Below are 19,589 nucleotides of genomic sequence, written 5' to 3' on the forward strand. Positions count from 1 at the left end.
AAAAAGATTTGGTTTTTTCCTTAAATATTATAGAAATTAATTATTTTTTTACTAATTTCGATACTAATTTTGTTTTAATAATTATTAATTAAATCTTGGTAATAGTAAGTTAGAGAGTAATTTTTTTTCCTATTATAATTAGACCAGTTTTCGGACCAATAGATTAAAGTGCTCGGTTGAACAGAACATTGAAATAAGTTTGGGTCGGGTATTCGGTTGCTCCATTCGGAACCCGAACCCTAAGTCCTAACCATACTTAAGCTCTCCGTTTTACCGCCTTCTTTCTGTTTAGGTTCTGCTTCCCAGCGCCTCCCTCCCTTCCTTCTTTTCAACACTGCTACTAATTCCTCTCACTTAAACGTCGTCGTTTCACTTTCACTCCCACCTCCTTCGTAACTCTTCCACTCTTGGTCTCTCTCTTCACTTAACGCAACGACAAAAGGCAAGCCATGGTTCTCTCGATCGAGGTACTCCACAACCTCTTCTTTCTTTCTATCTACTTTTGTCACAGTCACTTAAAAATCTTAACCTATGTTATTTTTAAGGGTGCTTCGAATTCTGTTGATGAGGTTGTGTTCAGTTTCTACACGGATGAAGAGGTGAAGAAGAACAGCCGCGTCAAGATTACAAACGCTAACTTGCTTGATACTATCGGTGTCCCCGCTCCTGGTGGTTTATATGATCCAGCTTTGGGTCCATCCGAAGAGAAATTGCCGTATGTTTTTTTTTTTTTTTTAATAAAGCATATTCTGATTATTATTATTATTATTATTATTATTATTACTACTACTACTACTAGGGGGAAGTGAAGTGACTATTAATCTGCTCTTTATTTTTATTTATGTCATTGTTAATGTGTTAAATAAATGGTAATCACCCTGAGGTTAGCCAATATGACAAGGTCTTTAATTTCATGGTTTAAATCCTACATACGAAGAAAAATTCCTTTTTTTCATTTAGTAAGAGAAAGACATGAAAATATGAGTGAGAGATCAAAGAGAACAATCCAAGTACACCAACCTAAGTACTCCATTACCCTTTATATATTGGTATAGATGGATTATTATTATTGCTACTACTACTACTACTACTACTAGGTGCTAGGTGCTTTTCTGGGTTTAGGGTTTAGTGGTGGTGCTTTCCTGGGCGTCCATGCCTGTCAAATCCTATTCTGGAGAGGGCTTAGTAGTAGTAGTAGTGATTTGCTGGGTTTAAGTTTTAGTGGTGGTGCTTTGTTGGACATCCATGCTTGTCAAATCCTATTTTTTGGAGAAGGCTTCATTCTTGGTTAATTAGTTTTTGTTTTATTTTATTTTATTATTATATTTTTAAAGTTTTGGTTTCTCTTGTTTCATCCTTTGTTTATTTTTATTTATTTTTTATCTTTTATCCTTTGAATTGTTTCGGCTACAGTCTGCATACAAGAAATTATTTTATTCTTGAAAAGTTTTGGTTTTCTTTAGAGGACTTCTTCAAAACTTGTATTCTTGTTAATGATACCTAACAGGTTTACATTTTGATGGAAATTTCATATCTTACTCTTTTGAATCAGCCAAGTTGGTTCTTTTGATATAGCTCTGTGGACTGTGGAGATGAGACAAATTGAAGCAGAAATTATTTCCTGTTATCAATAGATCTTAATTTGATATTTTATTGGTATTGCACGAAGTTTTCTCGAGGTGGATGATTGAGATCTCTCTTTTTCTTTGATGCAGTTGTAAAACATGTGGTCAATTGTATCACCTTTGTCCAGGTCATTTTGGTCGTATAGAGCTTGTTTCCCCTGTCTACAACCCCTTGATGATCAGTCTTCTTAGAAATATTCTACAAAGAACTTGTTTCACTTGCTGTCATTTTAGGGCTAATAAAGAACTGGTAAATATATTCTCCATAAGCTCATGATTTTAAGCATTTGTTGGTCACTATTCATATGGTCTTCTGTTGCTGCAAGGTGGAAAAATGTAGTTCCCAGTTGGAGCTTATTATGAAAGGGGATATCATTGGGGCAAAAAGATTGGATTCAATTAATAAAGATGAATCCATGTATCAAAGTGATGATGATGATAAAAGCCAGTCTTGTAGCTCTGAACAGCAGGGAGAAAGTTGGACCTCGCTGCAGTTCGAAGAGGCAATTTCTATTGTACAGAAGTTTTTGAAGAAGTCTTCTAAAAAATGTCAACAGTGTGGTTCCAATAATCCTAAAATTAGCCAACCAACCTTTGGATGGTTCCGTACGGTAAATTCTTAAATTTCACTTAAAATTGCTTTCTGATATTAAAGTATCATAAAGATTTAAATGCTATATCTTGTATATGCTAGTACTGGTAATTTACAGAGCTTGATTTGAGTTTCTTACAGCTCTCTCTCTCTCTCTCTCTCTCTCTCTCACACACACACACACACACACACACACATTCTTCTTTTGTATATCTACATTGTAAATGCCTACATGGGTTGAGGGAAAAGGAGGGTTCTTTTTTTGGGGGGGGGGGGTGCAATTTTAACCTTTTTGTGATCAGAAAGAAATATTTGAAGTTGAACTTAGGACCTATTCTTATTATTATACCTTTCTCTACACTGTGTCCATGCACTCAACATGCGGATTATCTCTTTTTTTTTTTTGGTGGAAGGCATTTATCATTCTTTTGACTCAATTTCTCTTTTCACCTTGTATGTTTTGGTTGCAGTTTCCTGTTCACTTGATTTCTTTTAAACAATCTTTAATATTTTGGGCTACTTTTTATTTTGAGCTTGCTTTAATATTCTAGTCTTTTAACATATTTAGGCCATACTTTTTAATTTTGAGCTTGCTTAAGTATCTAAGGAAAGTGGGGAACCACACCTTAAAAGCTAGCTAATAAGGAGGAAGAATCACTCTCCTTATATACAACGTCAAGCATCCCATACTACCCGTAGTGGGACTTTGGGCACCCTATAATACCCAAGTCCCTAACAGCTTGCTCTAACATCCTCGAGTCTTATGATAGAAAGATGCATTCTGAATTTATAATGGTTTATTTTTCAAGTTCTGAATGACTGCTTGCTGCTATGCATATTTGTTCTGTTTTCTATGCACAGTATTCGTCATGTTTGCAATTGTGCTGTGTGCACCTTTCATGCTCCCCCCACTATTTTTTTTTTGTTGCTGGCAGTTTTAAATAGGAGAAGTAGAAAATCATAGAATTTAATGGTGAATTTTCAACTTTTTATTATTTTTTCTTCTTTCCGGAGGACAGTATGTTATTTCCACAGGTTCATTCTTGTGGGTGTTTCAACAATCCACATGCTTTACTAATTCTTGCAAAACCCTTCACCATTTTGGGTTTTTGGATAATGTATCTAGGATGGTCTGTCAGCTGCTGATGCTAGAGCAAATGTCATAAATTCTGATGATACAATCTTGGCAAGTGAGACTATAACCGATGACAGGGATACAACATATGAAGAAGATATCAACTCTGCTGGGACCAAGAAAAGTGATGCAAAAAGGCACAAGTTGTCTTGCAAGCTTGCTGAGCAAAATCGACTTTCTGGTGCTTTGTTACCATCGCAAGTTAGTTTCTTCCAAATATTGAATTAACCTCAATGTAAAGTGTCAGCTGGACACTGAAAAGTTTCACATGCTGTTGGAAAATTTAGAATCATATATTAATTCTATTCAAATTACAGGTTAAAATGACGTTAGAACTTTTGTGGAAAAATGAGGCTCGACTCTGTTCCTATATTAATGATATTCAAGGTCAGGGATATGGAAAGAAAGCAGGGCACTCAATGTTCTTTCTTGAGAATATTTTTGTTCCACCAATCAAATTCCGCCCTCCCACTAAAGGAGGTGATATGGTAAGTGTGAATAATAAATAAAGACTGTTAACGATTTGTACTATTTTTCTATCTTCTTTGTTTGTACTCCATGTTCTTGCCTCTATTGTGGAGTGTGGAATATTTCCAAAGTTTGTCAATGCAAGGTATTGGTTTAGGGAAGTATTCTGAATTTGAAACTGTTGTGGGATATAAATGTAGGAAAAATGTACTTATGAAATTGTTAGCAGATATATATAGATTGGATATGAAGGCTTTTTGTTAGAAAATTCTATCATGACTCATGCGGGCCATTCTTAGGAAAGGAAGCCAGCAGGATGTAAAGGTCATGTGAAGGGAGGATATAAGGATGAAATGCAAATCCAGTTTCTTTCTTGGTTTATCACAAGAACACACTTACCCTTTCAATGTAGCTAATCTCATTTAGTGGGATGAGGCTTGTAAATTGCTGACATTCAAAGTATAACTACTTTTTAGTCCTTTCATTGTTTTGTGAATACTTGACTATCTTTTTTATTCTACATTCACCTTATTGACTTGGGCAATTGTGTTTGTAGGTATCGGAGCATGCTCATACTGTTTTGTTGAGTAAGATTCTGCAGTCTAACATAAGATTAGGGGATGCCCATCTAAACAAGAAGGATCCCTCGATGGTTTTAGCCAGGTGGATGGAACTTCAGCAATCTGTAAATGTGCTCTTTAACAGTAGCACTTCTGGTGAGAATTTATGCTGGTTTTGTTTTGTTTTCTTTTTTTAGTAGTAACATGCAGACCTGGGTGTAGTTGAGTAATATATTTTATAAATTTCTTTGTGATAAAATGTCTGTTGAGCACTCTCTTCTTTTTCTCGTGAATATTTAAAGAGGACAAAGAACAATATGTGCACAATATATGGTAATACCCAACATGACTACATTATGTGACTGAAATGAAGGGTGCAGTCCTTGGTAGTTTGTACCAGGCTATGCTGAATGTGGATTACTTCATAAACATGTCAATATGTAAATATTTTTATTTCTCTTGCTATTGATGGTTACACATGATTTTCTATTACTTCTTGATTGGTCTAGGCCAAAGAGATGCAAGTAATGGAATTATTCAGTTGTTGGAGAAGAAGGAAGGCCTCTTCCGCCAGAAAATGATGGGAAAGAGGGTTAATTTTGCATGCCGCTCTGTCATATCACCGGATCCTTATTTAGCAGTGAATGAAATTGGGATTCCCCCATATTTTGCTCTAAGGTTAACATATCCTGAGGTGAGAATTATAATTTTGTATTACCCAATATGCATGTAAGTTATGTTCTTCATTTGCATTTCTGTTAAGAATTTTGTCTGTTCAGTTTAGCATTCTGCATATTTCATACCTTCAAAACATTTACTTACAGATCTAATAAAAGCTAATATATTCTGGTATTGACATTGCATCTTTATTTAGTTAATTTTCTGTCTATGCTATTTACATGCAGTTATTTTATAGACAAATCACTTTTTATCTGATGCAGCCTATGTAATTTGAAGAAAACTATACAAAATTGAAAAATAAGTATTCTGCTGCAAATAATTTGTACATTGAAGTGTGAAATCTTGGCCTCCTTATTATATCAGAGAATTAGGAACATAGGATGGGAAATTTCTCTATTGTGAAGTGAAATGTTTAGGGTTTATTAAGGAAATCAAACAATCTGTAGGATATTGTAAATGACTGAATGTTGATAAGCAGTTGATAGCATTGATGATTTCCGATGTCTAAGTTTATGTTTGGACTGTGCATGGAATGTGATATTACTAACTATGGAAAATCACATCTTCTAAGACGAGTATGTCATTTTGTTTTCTGCCCTTGATAACTTGATGATATCACTGGCTATGAAAAATCACATCTTCAAAGATGAGTATGTCATTATGTTTTTTTCCCTTGATAAGTTGCATGGAATACGAAACTACTAGCTATGGAAAGTCACATCATCTAAGCTCTGAGTATCTCATTTTGTTTTCTGCCCTTGGTAACGTACAGAGAGTTACTCCTTGGAATGTAATGAAGTTAAGGAATGCTATTCTTAATGGTCCAGAAATCCATCCAGGTGCCACACATTATGGCGATAAATCATCAATAGTAAAGCTTCCACCAAAAGGGAAGTTGCTTGCTTTGACATCAAGGAAATTACCATCATCAAGAGGGGTTATCATGCATAATGGAAAGATATGCGATCAAGAATTTGAAGGAAAAATTGTGTATCGCCACTTGAAGGATGGTGATGTTGTGCTTGTCAACAGACAGGTACTTCATTATCTTATAATCTTATTATATGGTGTTTTGTTAGCACATTTAAGTTTGGTTTGGTAAAACTTTTACTTTTTAAAGGTAGCTTATCAAAGCTAGCTTTTAAAATATAGCTTTCTAAAAGTTGTAACATTTATATTTAGTAAATAAATTAAAAATGATTTTCAATAAGCACAAATAACAACCATTGTGTTTGGTAAAATTTAAAAATACCACAATAGATATAAATGTAAGAGTTAATTTGGAAATTTACTAATATATGAAGTTATATTAGATTTTTGATGTTGATAAGCACAAGCCAACTTTAAAAAGTTTCACTTTAGGTGCTTTCAAAAGTACCCATATCTTTTAAAAGACAAAACGAGGATCTTGTGCTTTTCGAAAGCACAAACACATCTTCAAAAAGTTTTACCAAACCAAGCCTTATAATGTTAATGTATTTTATTCCCCTAATTGGAAATTCTTTTCTTTTAATCATACAAGAAAAGAAAATCAAATAATTACACCCGATGTATGGTGATTGAATATTATCATATACTATTTAGAACTGCTAATTGGGTATATTTAACTATATTCAATTTTAAGTTAACCATAATTGTTCTGATTCCATGACTTGGTAAATATGCTGGTTTGTGAAGACAATATTGATCAGAGATGTGATATAAACATTGCCAGTGTTTACCTTCTGGTTTGAATTGAACTATATATTCCGTTGCAGCCTACACTTCATAAACCTAGTATAATGGCGCATATAGTTCGTGTTCTGAAGGGGGAGAAAACAGTGCGTATGCACTATGCGAACTGTAGGTAATATTTTATTTTAGGCTTAAGCTTGGTGTGCTTGTGGAATAAATTATTATTATTGGGTACATTTTGACTCTCTGATAACTCAAATGAATAAGTATCCTTAGAATTTACTTTGATGCAGTCAATAACTTTTCCCTCGATTCCTTATTATTTCAGTACTTACAATGCTGATTTTGACGGTGACGAGATTAATGTGCATTTTCCACAAGATGAAATTTCCCGTGCTGAAGCTTACAATATTGTAAATGCCAACAACCAATATGTGAAGCCTACCAGTGGTGATCCAATAAGAGCCTTGATTCAGGTATTTGCATAAATAATTTAGAAAGGTGGCAGTTTAATGAAGATCCCAACATTATGGATTGAAGAATTACATGCACACTGCATGAATTGCTAAACGGATTGGAAGCAATCTGATCCTCACCCCTCTATTTGCATAAATAATTAACATGTTAACTGCATAGACAGCCTTTATTATTATTATTATTATTATTATTATTATTATTATTATTATTATTATATACTGAATTTTTTCTCTCTGCCTTTTAAATAAATTTCCAGGATCATATTGTAAGTGCTGCCCTTCTAACAAAAAAGGATACATTTTTAAGCTGTGAAGCATTCAATCAACTTCTCTACAGTTCTGGTGTATCCATGCCTATGGTGGGATCTTTCTATGCAAAACCTGGGCAGAAAGTTTTCACATCAACTTCCGAGAGTGAAATGTTTTTGTTTCCTCCAGCCATATGGAAGCCAGAGCCCCTTTGGACAGGAAAGCAGGTATACTATCATTTGGTTCGTTTTTTGGCTTTTTTGCTATTATATGAAGGGCCTCTTATCCTTGGCATTGGAAAGAATGTCATTAAAAATTCCTTTAGCCTTTCTCCTCCATAAGTACTCCATAGAACATGTTGTATTGATAGACAGATTTAATCAAATATCAAAAGTCACAAAATGCAGGAAGGAAACTAGATGTGATTTTTGTCTGTAGATGATCAGGGAATGCAAAAATGATTATAAGTGTGGTAGCAGGTTTTGTCACAAAAAAAAAGAGAAGAAAATTTGGGTAGTTTCTAAGGAGTAGCTCCGGGTGCTGTGTTGAAGAATATTGATGGTGATGTGATTTAAGGGCATGCTGTAGTGTTGTGGTACATTAGACCCACTAGAGAGAGAGAGAGAAATAACAGTTGTGATTGTGAACAAAAGATCTGTAAGACATGATTGGCTACAGTAATACTAGGATGAAATTTGGCATATTATTTAAATAGAGCATCAAATTCTGGTCAACTTACGGTAATAGTAGGATGAAAGTTGTCATATTATTAAGAGTCTGAAGTTCTGGTTAACTTGGAAATAGAATAGTGATGGGACATGATTTGGAAGGTGCTGCTGCTCAGATACTATATTGAAATTTCGAGGATAGAATAACAGGAGAGGAGTGAATGCGCGGCTGAATTCGATGTAAGATGCTGCGATTCAGAAGATACATCAGCTATTTTATGACGAGTGCTAATATCATACTCTATTAATTTAATATAGAGAAATCATGAACTATAAAGAAATAGATAAATTATTCTTAGAGATCTAAGATACTTATTCTATTCTAAAGATACTATGGAGATATTGCTGGATGTTTATCTAATATCTAACAATTATTTTCTTGATAAATTTTCTGGATCCTTTTCGTTTTGTCAATTCTGTTCTTTCTTGGTAGTTTTGATTTCTTAGTATGTGAAAAACTGGATTGTGTGCTACATACCATTACTTTTCTACTGAGCTATGATTCAAGATTTGCTTCTTTATATTAGGACCTTAATTTTTGTAAGTGAATTTAGTTTCTGCTATATTGCAGGTCATTAGTGCATTGTTATACTATGTCACTAGAGGTTCCCCACCATTTACAGTTGAGAAGAATGCGAAAATACCAGCTAATTTTTTCAAGACTCGAAACGGAAACACTAAAGGACGAACCACTGAGAAGTCAAGTAAGATGAAGGTCGAGCCTGATGAGGATAAATTGTTGATATATAGAAATGATTTGGTGTGCGGCGTGGTTGATAAGGCTCAATTTGGTGACTATGGTATAGTACATACAGTACAAGAACTTTATGGCTCAAACATTGCGGGAAACCTTCTTTCAGCGTTTAGTCGTTTATTCACAAACTTCTTGCAGGTTAGCTGCCAATGAGTTAATATATAATCTTGGGTTATTTTATTGATTTATCTATCCTCAATATTCTATTATATTTTTCTGTTTTTCAGATGCACGGGTTCACATGTGGAGTTGATGATCTACTGATAACAGAAAGAAAGGATGGTGAAAGAATGAATCAACTCAAAAGCTGCGAGGAAATTGGTGACATTGTTCATCGGGAATTTGTCGGAGTCATGGAAGGTGATAATATAGGTAATATTCTTAAATTTGGTTTCTGCTGCAAACCATATGATTATAAAATAAAATACCATTTCCTGATGTAGTAACATTGCTTAATTTGCTAGCTTTCTATGTTCTACTTATATATGACTCCTATCTAATTTATTAAATGACTTATGATGTGAAAATAGAATACTAAGTAAACTTTGGTAGTAACTCTACTATCCTAAGATAATTAATTTCTCCTATCTAATATGGATGTTTTTCCTGAGCACACAGAATCTATAGCTAGTATTGTTTCATAGATACTCCGGTTAAAGCATATTTCAAACCAAATAAAATTTTGGTATGCATTTCTTCTACGCTACCATATATATATATATTGGTCAAATATATAATTGTCACTTGAAGTGTCTGAATATTATGTATATTCAAATGTATAGGAAATCATCTCTTTATAGAGGATTTACAGAAATAGAAATAACTAGAAAATGGGAAATATACTAGCCTAAAATAAGGAAAGATTTCCAATCATAAAATCCCTAAAAATAAGCTAAACTAAAACTGGAAAGGATATTATAATTAATTCTATTTACAGAAAAGATTCATGAAATAAATTATGGATCTGATTTTGATTTGATTTAGTCAATGGATTTGATTTTGATTTGATCTAGTCAACACTCCCCTTCAAGCTGGCTTGAAGATATCCTTCATTGACAGCTTGCTTATTATGCTATCAAAGGTTTTCTTGGATAAACCTTTAGTTAGAACATCTGCCAATTGTTCAGTGGTCGGAACATATGGGATACAAATCTGTCCTCTCTCAATCTTTTCCTTTATAAAATGCTTGTCAACTTCAACATGTTTAGTTCTATCATGCAGAACTGGATTATGGGCAATAGAAATTGCAGATTTGTTGTCACAATACAACCTCATTGGTGGAGAAATGGGAACCTTTAGTTCTTGTAGGATTTTCTCTACCCATAGTGCTTCACATATTCCATGAGCCACTGCTCTAAACTCAGCTTCTGCACTACTTTGTGCCACAACACACTGCTTTTTACTCCTCCAACTAACCAGGTTTCCTCCAACAAAGGTGCAATACCCAGATGTTGACCTTCTATCCATGACATTCTCAGCCCAATCTGCATCTGTATAGGTTTCTACTTGAAGATGTCCATAGTTTTTGTAGAGTAACCCTTTCTCAGGCGACCCCTTCAAGTACCTTAGGATTCTAAAGACAGCATCCATGTGTTCTCGGCCAGGTGAATGCATAAACTGGCTTACCATGCTCACAGCAAAGGCTATATCCGGACATGTATGGGATAAATAGATTAGCCTCCCCACTAAGCGCTGATATCTCCCTTTGTCCATTACACTTTCTGGTTCAGCTGGCTTCAATTTTAAGTTAGGCTCTATAGGTGTTTCAGCAGCTTTACAACCAAGTAATCCTGTCTCTTTTAAAAGATCTATGATGTACTTTCGTTGGTTCATAAGAATGCCTTCCTTAGACCTTGCAAATTCAATTCCAATGAAGTATTTTAATGAGCCAAGTTCTTTGATTTCAAAAGCTTTAGCAAGCTTTTCTTTCAAGTCTTTTAGCTCCAAGCTATCATCACCTGTCAGAATAATGTCATCCACATATACAATTAAGATGGCAATTTTATTAACCGCTGAATGTTTATAGAAAAGTGTATGGTCAGCTTGGCTTTGAGTATAACCAAGTCCCTTCACCACCATTCCAAGTCGTTCAAACCAAGCTCTTGGGGATTGTTTCAATCCATAGAGAGATTTCTTTAGTTTGCACACTTTATTCCTCCCTAGTTCAGCCTCAAATCCAGGTGGAAGTTTCATGAACACCTCTTCCTCTAGCTCCCCATTCAAGAAAGCATTCTTTACCTCCAATTGATGTAAAGGCCAATTGTAATTCGCAGCAAGAGATAAGAATCCGCACAGGGTTGAGTTTAGCAACTGGAGCAAATGTCTCTCGATAATCTACATAGGTTTGTGTAAATCCCCTAGCTACTAACCTAGCCTTATACCTCTCTATGCTTCCATCAGCATTGCACTTGATGTTGAAAACCCACCTGCAGCCAACCAATTTTGTATTCTGTGGAAGATCTACAATCTCCCAAATTTCATTCTTCTTGAGTGCATGCCACTCTTCCATCACTGCTAATTTCCAATTGGGATCATCTAGTGCTTCCTCTATATTCCTAGGCTCAAACAGATTTGTAATTTTAGAAGTAAAAGCTCGATGTTTTTGAGAGAGATTTTGGTAAGAGACATAATTGGAAATAGGATGGTTGGTGCTGGTTTTGAGTACCTTTTTTGTGCAGGTTCTGGTTTCTTTCCTAAGGGCTATTGGCAAATTATTATTAGAAATAGCAATATCAGATTTACCTGGAAGATCCTCAGGTACTATAGTTGGGCCGTCTTCCGGGTTTTCAGATTGGGTTGGTGCAGAGATGATGGGCTGGTCTCTATTCTTCTTGGGATATTTTCGAACATAACATCGAAGCTCCTTTTCTGATTGTGGTATTTCTTTTTCTGTTTGTGTTCCAACTAATTCTGGCACAATTTCAGAATTGATTTCCACATCTTTTTTGGTAATTATTTTAGAATTTGTTTGATCAGTGAAAGTTGTATCCTCAATATGTAAGATAGGAGTGGGTAAAGGTTCATGCAAAAAATTTCCTTCACTTAAACACTCCCCCTGAAGAAATTTTTTCTGAAAAAATGTTTCATGTTCCAAAAAAGTAACATCCATGCTTACATGACATTTCCTTGTGTGTGGATTGAAACATTTATAACCCTTTTGACTTGGGGAATAGCCAATAAAGATGCATTTTTCAGCCCTTGGATCAAGTTTACTTCGGGGGGAATGTGTATGCAAAAATACAGTACAACCAAATACTTTTAAAGGTAAATCAGAATGCAACCTATATGCTAGAAAATTCTTTTTGAAAATATCCAACGGTGTGCAGTAATTTAACACACGCGTAGGCATTCGATTTATGAGATAGGCTGCTGTTAGGACAGCATCTCCCCATAAATACTTTGGAACATTACCCTCAAACATAATGTCACGTGCTACTTCAAGAAGATGTTTATTCTTCCTTTCAGCAATGCCATTTTGTTGGGGTGTATTGGGGCATGTAGATTGATGTTGAATACCTTTTTTTTGAAGAAATTCACCAAGATTTTTGTTAAAGAATTCAGTACAATTATCACTTCTTAATATTGAAATTTTTGTGTCAAATTGAGTTTCTACCAATTTTGAAAAATACTGAAAAATTTTAGAAACCTCAGATTTTTCATGCATGAGATAGATCCAACATAGTCTCGTGTGGTCATCGATAAAAGTCACAAACCATTTCTTACCAAATTGAGTTGTTATTTTCGATGGACCCCATACATCACTATGAATCAATTGAAAAGGTTTAGATACATGATAAGGTTGAGAGTAATAAAGAATTCTATAACTCTTTGCACGAATACAACTTTCACATTTAAGTAAGGAAGAATCAATATTCTTAAACAAACTTGGAAACAAATGTTTGAGATATGGAAAATTAGGGTGTCCTAGTCTATTGTGCCAGAGCATTATTTGGTCCTTTATAGGCATAGAACTAATACCACTAAATCCTTGAGCTACTTTATCTTCCGAAATATCCTCAAAATGATAGAGCCCGTCCATCATCTTAGCACTGCCAATCATCTTCCCCGAAGTCCGATCCTGAAAAATACCATGAGTGTCAAAGAATGTCACAGCACAATTGGAATCCTTGCAGATTTTACTAATAGAAAGAAGATTACAGGAAAGCTTTGGTACATGTAGGACATTTCTTAGGTCAATGTTTTTGGACAACTTAATGGTACCTTTTCCAGCAATGGATGAAAAACTACCATCAGCAATTCTAATTTTCTCATTTTTAAAAGAAGGAGAATATGTTTTAAATAAAGGAGAGAGGCTGGTCATATGGTCAGATGCACCTGAATCGACAATCCATGGTGCATTCAAGTTTGAGGTGCAGTTAAGGGACATAGGAATACTAAAATTACCTGTTTGAGCCAAAGAACCACTAGGAGTACTAGATAAAGAACTGTAATTTAACAGCCTTACGAGCTGCTCAACCTGTTCCTTACTCAAGGATGAACTTTCAGCCTCATGAGCAGTTGGGGTAGCACGTATTTTGGGAGCAGATTTGCTGCTTTTAAGATGTGCTGGTTTCCCATGAATCTTCCAGCAGGTTTCTCGAGTGTGACGAGGTTTATTGCAGTGGTCACACCAAAAATTGGAGGGATGCTTCTGATTTGATGAACTTTTAAGTGCAGCAGGTGCCACTAAGAGTGCATTAGACTCCAAAGTCTGTTCAGTCTTGCCTTTTCCCATCATCACAGCTCTACGAGTTTCTTCTCTTCTAACCTCAGCAAAAACTTCTCCAATTGAGGGTAGGATTGCTCTTCCAATAATTCTGCCACGAACTTTATCTAGCTCCGCATTGAGGCCTGCAAGAAATTGAAATATCCTCCATTCTTCCACTGTTTGTTGGTGGTGTTTGGCATCAGCGGCTGAAATCCACTTGTAGTTATTGAAGTGGTCAAGGTCCTGCCACACCCGCTTCAATGTGTGGAAATATTTGGTGACGTTGTCACTCCCTTGTTGAATTTCTCTAGCTTTTAGAGTAAGTTCATAAATTTGGGATTTATTCCCAAGATCAGAGTACATCTCCTTGACACTATCCCACAATTCTTTGGCAGTGGTATAGTACATATAGTTACTGCTGATATCCTCCTCCATTGAGTTCACCAGTCATGTCATCACCATGGAATTTTCGGTATCTCACACATTATATTGTGTCAGTGACGTTAGGCTAGCTTCGCTCACCGGTGAGATATCCAATTTTTCCTCTTCCACGAATGTACATCTGAACTGATTGAGACCACCTAAGGTAGTTTGACCCATTGAGTCGAAATGTGGTGATCTGAACTGAATGGGAGTCACCACTAACTAGTACCCGCTGCTCAGATTTTAAATCTGATGGAGTAGGAGTGGTATTCTCCTTTTGTTCATGATTAATGACTGAGGAACTGTCAGCTATATCTATAAATCAGAGGCACAGTGCAGAGATTCTGCTCTGATACCAACTTGAAGTGTCTGAATATTATGTATATTCAAATGTACAGGAAATCATCTCTTTATAGAGGATTTACAGAAATAGAAATAACTAGAAAATGGGAAATATACTAGCCTAAAATAAGGAAAGATTTCTAATCATAAAATCCCTAAAAATAAGTTAAACTAAAATTGGAAAAGATATTATAATTAATTCTATTTACAGAAAAGATTCATGAAATAAATAATGGATCTGATTTTGATTTGATCGAGTCAACATTGTCCATGCATCCAACTTATAGTTCAGCATACCTATGCTACTTGACATTTACTTAGTGCAGTTAGTTTTCCTATGTAAAATCTGTGACTTGTGGCATATTTGTTATTTCAGACCCAACCACACTGCAGTTGAATATTGAGAAAAAAATACGCAGTAATGGAGATGCAGCCTTAACATACTTGGATCGGAAGATGATAAGCAGTCTTAACTCCAAAACAAGCTCAGGAGTTTTAAAGGAGCTATTATCCGAAGGTATATGGAAACCTTCTGGGAAAAATTGGATTTCTCTTATGACCACATCTGGAGCCAAGGGTAGTATGGTAAGTATACTGTTGTGATGTTAATTTGTCTGTGTTACACTGCTATGTTAGATTTTAGCAGGTTAGGATACAGAATGGCATAGATACAATGAATTTGCTTTTGCAACTATTTTGGATGGATTCTTTTACAAAGTAATCAAGTTTTGCTAGTCTGGCATTTGCTTTTTTCAGTTGATGATGTAGAACTAGTTAGTCTGATTGTTTTTTCAGTGTTAAATATCACTTTATTCTCTGTATACTTTTTAGTATTTTCCAATTGATACAAGTCTTGTTGATATATTTGATGGCATTTAACCATTTAAAAATATTAAGTTGATTCATATTGTTTTGAAACAGGTCAATTTCCAGCAGATATCTTCTCATTTAGGCCAGCAAGAGTTGGAAGGAAAACGAGTTCCACGCATGGTTTCTGGAAAGACTTTGCCAAGCTTTCCTCCCTGGGATTGTTCCCCTAGAGCAGGAGGGTTCATTATTGATCGTTTTCTCACAGCCCTTCGTCCACAGGAATATTACTTTCATTGCATGGCAGGGCGTGAAGGGTAAAAAAAGCTTATGGACTGAACATGATAGCAGTTTGTTTTGAATGTTTTATTGTTACGTGTATGGTTGTTAGTGTTGTGTATTGGTGTTTGCTTGTGTGTATTGTCAAGAAGTCACTGATATATAATATATACTTATATGCTTATATGCTTGTCTGTATTGTCAAGTAAAAGTTATAATGTCACTTAATACGTGGTAACGTATACACGTTGCAAATCACATTATCATTTCAGCTTTATGAATATACTAAAAAAAAAGATGTAAAAAAGAAAATAATTTTAAGTGAGTTTAAATTTAATCTGAGTGACATTTGCTTAGATGTATTGGTATATAAGTGACTTGAACTTGGGAATGCATGTTCTATGCATGTGATTACATTTCAACTTTATAATGTGCACGTTGATTAGCTGCTGACATGCATCTCATTGCTCATTTGCTTATGTTCTTTTCAAAGCTGTCTGAACCATTCTCTTCACTCCACAACACTTTCCCTAATGGAAAATCTTTCAATTCATATTTTGGATAAATAATTTGATAGTATTTCACATGTAAGGTTTATTTCTTCGATTACAGTATGGTTGTCTTAACAAATGAATGTTTGCTGCTCAGGTTGGTTGATACTGCAGTTAAAACTTCTCGGAGTGGTTACCTGCAAAGATGTCTAATGAAAAATCTTGAGTGTCTCAAAGTTAGTTATGATCACACTGTTCGTGATTCTGATGGTTCAGTTATTCAATTTCGTTATGGAGAAGATGGCGTAGATGTCCATCAAACAAGCTTTATTACCAAATTTGAAGCCTTGTCGACTGTATGGACTTGCTTTTTTACTGCTATTATTGTTATTTTTTTGAAAATCCTAAACAATGCATGCAATTTGTATGTTGTTTATATTTTGTTTATTGTGCCAATTTCAGAATAATGAACTGGTTTACAGCAACTGTTGCCGTGAGCTTGACAGATCCAGTCCTTATATTAGCAAGTTGCCTGATGCTCTTGAAGGAAAAGCTGAAAACTTCATTTGTAATTTTTCTTCAAAGAAGAGAAATCGTAGTTCATTGAAACGATCAGATTTCTTGAAGTTGATGGAGCACAAGTATGTGTCAAGCCTTGCGCAACCAGGAGAGGCAGTTGGTGTTTTAGCCTCTCAATCTGTCGGGGAACCAGCAACACAAATGACGTAAGACCCTATTTTTTCTGGGAGAATATTTGGCTGCTTCTTGATGAGCCTTGTTGTTGCTTTTTTTTTTTTTTTTTTTTTTTTTTTTTGTATTTAAAGTAAAATGACCAGATAATTTATGGCAATTTGGAAGGAACAATTTTTATTAACGTGGCAGATAGTACTTCGACAATGCCCAGCATATGCTTAATTTGAACTATTTTTCATATAAATTGCTGGATCTTTGAAATCATAGCCTGAACTAATAAGAATAACTGCTTTATACTTGCGTATGGAGTTTGTAATCAAAAGCTGGTTTACTGTTTTTCACTGCAGTAAAATGTTAAGAGAGTAAAACTTCACAAGTTAAACATTTAAATTTTATGCCTCATAGGGGAGCTAGTGGGATTGGAACTGTACATCTGTTCTTTTACCAGCTACTATTTTTCAAAACTTAAGGTGTAAACAGTGCTTGTTATTTATTTTTTTGCATTTTTATTCTGCAGCTTGAATACTTTTCATCTTGCTGGTCGAGGGGAAATGAATGTGACTCTTGGAATTCCGCGTCTGCAAGAGATCGTGATGAATGCCTCAGAAAATATACTGACTCCATTTATGACATGCCCCTTGAGACCTGGCAAATCAATGTGAGATGCTGGCATTGCTTTCTGTTCTCTAATCTATTTGTTTGTAGTTTTGTTTCTGAACACCCCTTGCTTTCTCTATGTGTAGATACTTATACAAACTACAATACATATGTTTGACATAGTTGTTGCTTGCAGGGAAGATGCGATTTGTCTTTCCGATAAGTTGAAGAGAATAACTGTAGCTGACATTATTGAAAGTATGGAAGTGTCTGTTGTACCAGTAGTTGTTTGTAATGGTCAGATTTACAGAGTATATAAACTTGTGATGAAGCTATATAAACCTAAACACTATCCGAAATACACGGATATAACAGTTGAAGATTGGGAGGACACACTAAGAGTTCTCTTTGTGAGGGAGTTGGAGGATGCCATTGAGAATCATGTGGCACTGCTTTCCAAAATTGGTGGCATTAAAGATTTTAAGACAGAGAAATCCACCACAAATAGCTCAGATGATGTAGACGGCAATGAAACAGATACTGCAAAGAAAGGCCGGAGTAATGATGATGACGATGACGATGGTGGGGCTGATGACACAGAAGGGGATGAGGATCTTGGTTTTGAAGCACAGAAGAGAAAACAGCAAGTTACTGATGAGGTTGATTATGAAGATGATCCTGAAGATGAGACACGTGATAATGAGTTATCAGAAGTATCTGATGGTGATTATGGTGGAAGTGATAACGAGGATGATAAGAACATCAAACTTGATGCCCGTGGTTCTCAAGGACTTGAAGACCTGGCAGAGCCTGATGGGGATGTCTCACCTCCTGAAAAAATTGATCGGAAATCTAAGCCCAAATCTAGTGGTGAAAAAGAGAAGAAAAAATCTGGACCAATAAGAAAGAAATATGACAGATCAATTTTTGTGGAAGCAAAAGGGATGCATTTTGAGATCCACTTCCAATTTACTCACGAACCACATATTTTATTGGCTCAGGTATACTAATTTCTTTGATTTTAATGAGTTAACTGATTTTACAAATTTCTACTAGGTTGGATGATTTTATGATATAAATCTTGTTAGGATTTTACGTAAATCTTGATTTCTCTACCTTGGTTATGCCTAAAGAGCAACGTAGTTATTCTAGTCTTGTATGCAGTATGCTCTGCAATTCTAGGTTTGATTCCCTTGCAACTAGGAAATATTAGCAAGGTGCTATGGTAATTTTATAGAAAAGATGCATATGCTGTAGATTTTGTCAAATTGTTATTTGAGCTTAGACATGCAAATATTGTAGAGACATTAATGCATGAATGATGTTGAGGGAAGATGGTAACCTTCGTTTGGTTGACAAGTGATGGTTAACAAATGAGTGTATGTTATCTCTCTACCTTCTCATTGCTTTCAAACATAAAAAGGCTCACTTATTTTTGAATTAATTTTATGCAGATTGCTCAGAAAACAGCCAATAAGGTTTGCATCCAGAAGTATGGAAAGGTTGGCCAATGTAAGGCTGTTACATGCAAAGAAAGTGGAGTAATCTACTACGGCGAAGATCACCGTACAAGGGAAGATATCCCTGCCGCCGAATTGGAAAAAATAGCAGCACTTCAAACTTCTGGTGTGAATTTTCAAACATTTTGGGACTTAGAAGATCATCTTGATTTAAGGTACATTTATTCCAATGATGTTCATGCTATGTTAAAGACTTATGGTGTGGAAGCAGGCAGAGAGACCATCATCAGGGAAGTTAAAAACGTCTTCAAGTCTTATGGGATATCCGTAGACATCCGGCACTTGATGCTTATCGCCGATTTCATGACTTTCGCTGGTAAGTATCGTCCGATGAGCAGATCCGGGGGCATAGCATTCTCTACTTCCCCTTTCCTCAAGATGTGCTTTGAGACGGCCTCCAAGTTCATCGTCGAAGCATCTTCTCATGGCCTGGTTGACACCTTGGACACTCCGTCTTCTAGAATTTGTCTTGGTTTGCCTGTGAAGATGGGAACCGGTTGCCATGACTTGTTACAGAAACTGGAAATATAAGATCGTTGCTATGTTACTCCTAGATCTCTGGTTGATTCATGCCTAGAAAATCTGGCAAATTTTGACACCTTGTACAATTCATTGTTTACAAATTTTTACAGGCACATTTTTCTCTGGTTGAGTAGTAGTTTGTTTGGAGGCAGTAGTATAATGCTTTGAAATGTCATTCCCATTTCCATCAATAACTATGTATAATGCGATTTTTTATGTATAATATCTACGTTTAACGATATATTTTTAAAATGTGGATTTACTC

General features: G+C 35.4%; 1 protein-coding gene and 1 pseudogene across 1 annotated transcript; one reads left to right on the forward strand and one right to left on the reverse strand.

The window, feature by feature from the left end:
• The first annotated feature begins 275 nt into the window (after positions 1–275).
• Positions 276–19,589, forward strand: LOC107625463 (DNA-directed RNA polymerase I subunit 1). Its single transcript, XM_088503481.1, has 21 exons — positions 276–467; positions 546–715; positions 1,716–1,875; positions 1,952–2,236; positions 3,344–3,553; positions 3,670–3,840; positions 4,377–4,536; positions 4,890–5,074; positions 5,834–6,097; positions 6,819–6,907; positions 7,064–7,211; positions 7,469–7,687; positions 8,760–9,080; positions 9,170–9,314; positions 14,792–15,000; positions 15,337–15,539; positions 16,150–16,348; positions 16,455–16,717; positions 17,203–17,343; positions 17,479–18,283; positions 18,737–19,589. The coding sequence occupies exons 1-21, from the start codon at positions 450–452 to the stop codon at positions 19,331–19,333; spliced, it is 4,962 nt and encodes a 1,653-aa protein (XP_088359607.1). The 5' UTR covers positions 276–449; the 3' UTR covers positions 19,334–19,589.
• LOC148574834 (uncharacterized) lies at positions 9,969–14,728 on the reverse strand (annotated as a pseudogene).

This window comes from Arachis ipaensis, chromosome B2, assembly GCF_059453495.1.
Source record: "Arachis ipaensis isolate K30076 ecotype BB chromosome B2, ASM5945349v1, whole genome shotgun sequence".
Classification (NCBI taxonomy): Eukaryota; Viridiplantae; Streptophyta; class Magnoliopsida; order Fabales; family Fabaceae; genus Arachis; species Arachis ipaensis.